We start from the raw sequence: 7500 nt of genomic DNA, 5'->3' as shown, positions 1-7500 counted from the left end.
TTATAATGTATAGGCTTGTTATTGTTGTTGTTATCCTTTAATTAATGGCAATAATATTAAACAGCTGTTTTTTTTTCCCCCAGATGTTTCAGACCGTACTCTTAGACTCTGACCTTGTGAACTAGTGTAAAGGTGTTTTTGATAGACTCTAAAACTCTTCTGTAAGTCACTGGATTAACGTAATAAAAAGAAGCGATTTAGAACTCGACAGTAATCCATACACAAATGGTTTATATATTTTTTTATTATAGGTCTTCGTAGATGCGGCCTTTAGACCAGAGTTTAGAATAAACGTGTTTATTTTCTGTTAATTTCAGCCCATAGTAAACACAGGAACTGAATAATGTTGGGATTATTTGATCAGCTCTGTGAATTGATGTGTGGGAGGAGCCACATGCACATGCTGATGACATCAGACGGCAGCGATTGGTTAAAATGAATGTCACACAAGGGTCATGTTTTATAACTAATCAATGGTGTTCACAGCAGGTCCAGGATTTGTGTTGGACCGTCTCTCACTGCTCCTGAAGCAATGTTCACGTTGCTGCTACTCAGTGTTGCTTTTTAGTTTTCAGTTAGGCTTCTGTTTTTTTTGTGTGTGTGTACTGTAAAATTAACAAGAGATGTCATATATGGAAAGTTTATTTGCCAGGAAATTCGCAGCATGTTGATACAATACTTTTTGTCAGGTGTGTGAGATGTGTGTGAGGTGCGTGTGTGTGTGTGTGTAACAACTTAAGCTAACTAACGGAAGGTGGCCCTGACTTCACCCTTGAATTGCTGAGCGATCAGCTGATCAAGTCGCCGGAGTCAGCATCGCTCGGTCAGCTTTCTTCTCCCCTTTTTCTCTCTCTCTCTCTCAGCCCCTGTCTGTGATCTGTCTCTAAAAATGCTGCTGCCGTTGTAGGGAATGTAGCCAAAAGAGAAATAAAAATTCCTAAAGCTATTTTAATACACCTGTTTCGGATGCTTTTATTGGCTGACAAGCGTGACACCATGCCTGTGAGGAAACGGTTCAAGATACACATCAGTATACAGACGCCTCAACTAAGCTCGAGGGATTTTGGTGAGATTTAAAAGAAAAAAAATTAATATAAAATAGCAACACACTTTCTCACCAGATATAAAAGCTTGAATTTAAAAAGGTACATTATGGAACATTAGCCTTTTAATTATTGTAATTGTTTCTATTCTTTCTTTTAAAACACTCCATCTCAGTGTCTACTGGAGCACAAGTGTAGTATCTATTAAATAACTACATACAAATATTATGGACCCGATATAAGGGAATTTGTCATTCACTCAATGTTTGTTGAAGCCGTGGCTGAAACTTTCACTCTTTAAAAAAAAAAGGTACATTTAAAAAAAAAAAAACACACAGATTAACATTTAGGGTAAGTTAACAACGTTCAGCTACACGGTGCAATTGAACACACGACGTTACTGTAAAACCTCAGGTACTTTATTGCTTGTGTGCTTTTTGTTACAAGTTTTCGATTCTTCACAAGCTCAAACAGTTCCCCTTATTCACTGTTCTATATAGTGTGTTGAGTTGTAGGTGTTAATCTAATCAGAAGAAGAGCTCACCGAGAGGGAGAGGACACACACACACACACCCCTATTTATCATTCAAATAAAAATTCTAATCGAGCCAATCTTTACATCGACGTTGACAATAACATGGGCTTTAGTGATACAATAACCTCAGTAACCTTACTGTTAGAAGAAAAAAAAAAACCTTCAAATGCAAAACAGATGGAATAGAAAGACAAATCCAGAGGGGCAACATGTTTTTTTTATTCTTCCCTTTTCTCTCTCCCCAAAGCTGCATACCGACGTCCACAGTGCAGATATTTACACATTAGCGTCGGTCCTTCGAAATACTGTCAAAATTAATCAAGATTTACTGAAATCTCGTACAATAAACAATTTATTTGATGTTTAATGGTATAATAACGTATACTGTCAGAGACTGATGCGTGCGGGTGTGTATGCGTTGTGTTCTTGATCGTTCTTCTAGAATTTCATAAACGTAGCACGATGTTTAGGTTCTCTAACTGTGACACGGACTATAGATGAGTATTTCACTTGAAATCTGTGTAAAATTTAACATCTCAACATTTTAGTCTTTTGGAATAGACACCAGGCCTCTCTGGATTTGTCTGGATTTAAAACCTTGTTTTTTTATTAAAGCGCATGCACCCGGTCGTGGCATCTGTCCTCGCCCTTCTCAGCGTGTCCTCATGAGCGACTTATACTTGTTTCTGCCCGCTGAATAAATATCTTTTCTGAGAAGGGATCAGAGAGAGAGAGAGATATAGATATATATGGGAGGAGGGAGGGAGAGAGAGAGAGACAGGCCTGTTTTAGGATGCAGATAAAAAGCCTGGTTGTTATGACGACTCTGCGGTGATGCGTGCGCTCGTCTCTGCGGGTGTCTCGGTTGCTGCTGGGGCGTTCGACGTAGCGTCCAGGATGAGTGCCGGCGTCTGACTGGGCGTCATGGAGGAGGTTGCTGGGACGACGGGTGGAACGAGGTCAGAGGAAAGGGACATGCTAGGCATTGTGGATAGAGTAGAAGGAAGAGTGGAGGGTAAAAAGCCAGGCATGTTGGGAATCGGGGCCATACCGGGCAGGTTGAGAGGTGCGAGGGAAGCGAGAGGAGGCAAACCTGCAGAGAAGCAAAAGAATCACGGCATGATCAGGTCCAGACTGATGTACCGAGGACTTTTGCAATTCTGAAGCATGTGTGTATGGCATCGTAGAAAAAACTGCCGCTTATGTGCTTTAGTTTAAATGTCCACACAAAAACATTTTCACACTCAACATTATAAAGCGTTAGACCTCAGGGCCTTTTTACACCCGGTCACTTCATGTGTTGTCTCTGATTCGATAACTGAGTTGTTAAAACTGTACCATTTACATTAGGCCACATAAACGCGTCTCTGCGAATCGGATATCGATCCCATCTTTCTACTCCCGCCCAAAATGCACATATATTTTACCTCATTTCCGGGGTAATTGAAACTGAGCACACTTTGGTGTATGTGGTTTTCAGAACGCAATCAAAAAGAAGATGAAAAACTTATGACGGTGATGCTACAAAAAACAGCGTTTACTGTTTGCTGCATTTTGGCGGCAGCAGTGCATTTTAAGACCCGAAGAGACACCTGGGTGAAAGATCGGAGCAGCACTGATGGGAAAACATATTTGTTTCTGGCGCGATGCACGACTCGTGAGTCACCTGTGAGTGACGTACTTCCGTTTGGGAGGAGTATAGCGCTGACGTATGTGGCTTGAACAACCACATTCATTTACACCTGTCCAGTTTCATCTGAAACACGTCCCAGACCACCTCCTGAAGGGGTTTGTACCATCGGATTTATATCCGTCTCGAAAACGTTTCGGAGGGCATTTAGACCTGGTCTTTTTACCATCGTATAGATATCTGATCACAGAAAACACATGAAGTGACCAGGTGTAAAAAGCCCCTTAGACTTCTTCATAAGACTTTTATCATTTTAGTCAAAACAGCCTGGTTGTTGTTTTTTTTTTTTACCAACTTTGGCCAAAGAAAATGTGCCAGATGAAGGAGGTGGGGCTTCAACAGGGTGTACAATATCATCAGGAAAGTCCAAAACATTAATAACTGTATAGAGTCATATATCAAGTGTATACATTTTTGGGCTAAAACATGCGAGCGGCATGCCGTGTGTGTACCTGTAGTGGAAGGAGGAAGGCCGGGGATTCCCGTTAACGATACTCCGCTGAGGTCTGGGAGAGGGATGTTCAGGTTGGGGAGGTTTGGCAGGTTGGGCAGTGGGGGAAGGCCAGCAGGTAACGGCATGAAGCCTGAAACAAAAACAGACAAGACCACAGGTCAGCGCAGGTGTAGAGTTTTGGTAATCATTAAATACTAATCATGTCACGTCTGCAAGTGTGTTAATAAAGGAAATATGTTTTACAATCACACGAAAATATTCAGTCTAATACAACACCGAGATACCAATAATGAATATTCTGATTGCATTTGTGTAGCTTCCAAAATCAAATAAGTTCATTGATTTGGGGGAAATTGTGTGTGTTACCTGGTAACGTAGTGGCGGGGTTGACCGAGGGCAGATTGCTCATGGCTTGGGTGACCTGAGTGGGCAGCAGTGGGACTGTGGGCACACCTGAAACACCAGCATTACGTTGAGGATGTAACCGAAAACAGAAATGAACAGGAGTAACGCTATTTAGCAGAAGACGGCCGGCACCTGTCTGAAGCTCAGTGGGCATCGTGGGAGGAGCTGAACTGATTGACAAACCAGACAAATTATCCTCAAGTCCAGTGGGGGCTGATGCTGTAACAGGAGGCGGGGTAACTGCAGAAAGCTGAACCTGAGAGCCGAAAGATGAGGTACGGTTCAGAAACATCTCACAAAAGCATGTCCATGTAATACTGCTGGACTGTAGTGGTAACGTGACCTCACTGTACAGACTGGATTTGTTTTTAAAATAAATACGGTGACGTGTGAGAAAGGCTGAACCTCAGTGAAGCCATCCTTCAGTGGACTTGCCGGCGCACTGGGAGTGTGTGCAGGGAAGCTGATCTTCTTCCCCTCTTCAAACGGACGAGTGGGAATCCTGTGCAGGTAACCGTAGCCTATACCGCAACCCAGGCTGAGACAGAGCAGGAACAATAAAGAGACATCGCGTGCTGTTTTAGTCTTAGAGCTAATCAGGATTATTTAAATAGTTTTACATTAAAAATAATTATTCACCACTACGCGGCCAAAAGTATACGGACACCTGACCATCGCGTATCCACTTACATACTGTACCAGAAGGTGGTGTACGGTTACTACATACAGCCTGATCTGGATGAAGTGAGTAGGTGTAAACTGCTGCAGTAGCTTTCTAATGTACACACACTTAACTACTGTATGACCTTTACAACATCTAGATTTATCATTTACTACTGATGTACTGCATTTACTCTGTGGATTTATATCTCTGCCTCTCCCACACACACACACACGCACACACCTGCCCTCTCCACCCCAGGCGCTGTTGGGAGTTATGATGACTTCTCTGCAGCTGTCTGTATCTGTGTTATAAACATACAGCTTAAGTCCTTTTCCCTCATGGGTCTCGATCAATGAAAACAAGTCCTCGGACTGAAAAGAGAAAACAAAACAAAACACACAACGCACACATCATGGAAATGAAGAGTTCATGATACACACCATAAATCAACTACACAAGCAGTAAAGAGTTATAGAGTAAAAAAATAGACATTTATATCTACATATAAGGACTGTGAAATAAGAGAGTTGTATATGAAGGACACAAACCTCGTTCATGACCGTGTCGGCCCCGATGATGTAGTCTGTGTGCGGCCTCAGTCCTGCCAGAGCAGCCGGAGAGTTCGGCTCGATTTCCTGAGGAGGAGAAAGAGAAAGAGAAAGAGAGAGAAAGAGAGAGAGAGAGAGAGAGAGAGAAAATGGTTAATTAGACATAAGGAAAAGAATAAGAGGGAATTTCAAAGAATAAGTAAGATACAATAGGACAGCGTGTAGCAGGCAGACAGACAGAGTGTGTGTGTGGCAGGCAGACAGACAGAGTGTGTGTGTGGCAGGCAGACAGACAGAGTGTGTGTGTGGCAGGCAGACAGACAGAGTGTGTGTGTGGCAGGCAGACAGACAGAGTGTGTGTGTGGCAGGCAGACAGACAGAGTGTGTGTGTGGCAGGCAGACAGACAGAGTGTGTGTGTGGCAGGCAGACAGACAGAGTGTGTGTGTGGCAGGCAGACAGACAGAGTGTGTGTGTGGCAGGCAGACAGACAGAGTGTGTGTGTGGCAGGCAGACAGACAGAGTGTGTGTGTGGCAGGCAGACAGGCAGAGTGTGTGTGGGGTAGATGACAGACAGGTAATGTGGGTGAGAGAGAAAGACAGAGCAAGCAAGAGAGACAGACAGACAGGTTGAACAACAAACAAGGCAAGTGCTAGACAAGAGAGAAGGACAGACAGGGTGAATGAGAAACAGGATGAGCAAGACAGATGGACAGATAAGATGAGAGAAGCAAACGGAAAAGGCCAAGCAAGAGACTGACACAGACACAGCAAGTGAAATACAAACAAGCAAACAAACAAACAAAGACAAAGTGAAAGAATATAAGAATGATTAAGCGAAAACATGCAACACCAGAGACAGAGAAGAACACAGAGCTGAAGTGTGTGCAGTAATCCAGATGTTTACTGATGGCCTGTTAAACCAGTCTGATCACTGAGGACTCTGTAGGCTGTGTCCCAAAGCCTCACTCAGCTTCACACCTCACTCAGCTTCACACCTCCCTCAGGGCAGAGTAACTTTTTAAAAGCTTTAAAAAAAAAATTACTACAAGATCGCCAATTTATCTTGACACACACACACGGTTCATTCGCTCACCAGCACATGCCACACGTTCTCGTTGGCTCCCTCAAAGCTGCAGAAGCGGATGCTGACCCCCAGGAGCCCCTGACCGCCCCACATGTTGCTGGGTGTGACCGTGGCCTCTCGCAGCTCCAGAGTCTTACTGCTATACACCAGCATCTTCACTGGCTTCTCCACGTTAGCCTTCAGCAGATCCTTCAGAGTGTCGTTGTCCTTGTTCTAAACACACACACACACACACACACACACACACACACACAGCAGCAAGGTTACACAACTGCACACTTCCCAACTGTCACTAGAACCGCTGTCTTTTAAGGATCACTATATTACATAAAGGTTGTGTCTCAAATCATTATTATTCTCTACACTTATGTGGATGTGCGGAACATCTAAAACACTAAAGGGAAACGAGCTCAGCGAGCTTGTAGAGAAACACCTGGGTAAACATTAGTGAGAGCAGGTTTATAGAGGGCAGCGGTGGCTCCGAGGCTGAAACTCAGCACTGATGACTAGAAGGGTCTGAGATGAAATTCTGAACTGCCACTGCTTTCTGATTGAGAGCTGTTAACACTTAAAGCTTTATTGGTTCCTGGACTTTAAGAAAGTGAATTGGTTTGTTGTACACGTGAAGGTTCTGGGAAGTGCTGTAACATTTAACTGTGGCTGAATTCAGGACAGAGAAAAAAAAAGACGCTGGAAGAGAAAAAGAGAAGTAAATCATGCTGTGGCCGAAATAGAGCATTTCTGCTCATGATGAGATTTGACACTTCAACTTTAAGAAACCATAATATGTCAAAATGATGTGGAAAATCCTGACTAAAGATGTCCAAACCTTGCTAGTGTGATTTCCTGACATGTTAAACGGTAGGGCTGGGCGATACGGCTGAAAACTCTATCACGATATCAGTGTTTCATTTCGGTCGATATCGATAATTATTGATATTTTTTATGACCCATTTAAAATAAGGACCAGGAGAAAAATATATTACATTTAAACATTTTTATTTTAAACTTAACCTTCCTCTGATCGTAATCCCCTCAGTTATTAAGACAGAAATGTCAACAAGCAGGAAAACTCA

The 7500-nt window shown here is 43.0% G+C and overlaps 2 protein-coding genes across 2 annotated transcripts in view; one reads left to right on the top strand and one right to left on the bottom strand.

Moving 5' to 3' along the window:
- The window catches only part of tlk1b (tousled-like kinase 1b), a 21119-nt gene extending 20167 nt beyond the window's left edge, over window positions 1-952 (top strand). Inside the window, exon 22 of the mRNA XM_060867447.1 lies at window positions 1-952. This exon is cut by the window's left edge and continues 1877 nt beyond it. The gene's annotated coding sequence lies outside the window, so the exon portion shown is untranslated.
- A 488-nt stretch (window positions 953-1440) lies between these two features.
- Window positions 1441-7500, bottom strand: part of gorasp2 (golgi reassembly stacking protein 2) — an 8558-nt gene continuing 2498 nt past the window's right edge. The window contains exons 3-10 of the mRNA XM_060867448.1: window positions 6434-6637; window positions 5340-5426; window positions 5032-5162; window positions 4533-4665; window positions 4260-4383; window positions 4089-4175; window positions 3721-3852; window positions 1441-2671 (exon numbers count right to left, since the gene is read on the bottom strand). Of these exons, the coding sequence (XP_060723431.1) occupies window positions 2394-2671; window positions 3721-3852; window positions 4089-4175; window positions 4260-4383; window positions 4533-4665; window positions 5032-5162; window positions 5340-5426; window positions 6434-6637 (1176 nt within the window). The 3' untranslated portion in view covers window positions 1441-2393. The remainder of the gene's footprint in view (window positions 2672-3720; window positions 3853-4088; window positions 4176-4259; window positions 4384-4532; window positions 4666-5031; window positions 5163-5339; window positions 5427-6433; window positions 6638-7500) is intronic.

This window comes from Tachysurus vachellii, chromosome 4 (genome assembly GCF_030014155.1).
Source record: "Tachysurus vachellii isolate PV-2020 chromosome 4, HZAU_Pvac_v1, whole genome shotgun sequence".
NCBI lineage: Eukaryota > Metazoa > Chordata > Actinopteri > Siluriformes > Bagridae > Tachysurus > Tachysurus vachellii.
Note: the sequence above shows the minus strand (reverse complement) of the source record. Positions and strands in the feature narration are given on the sequence as shown.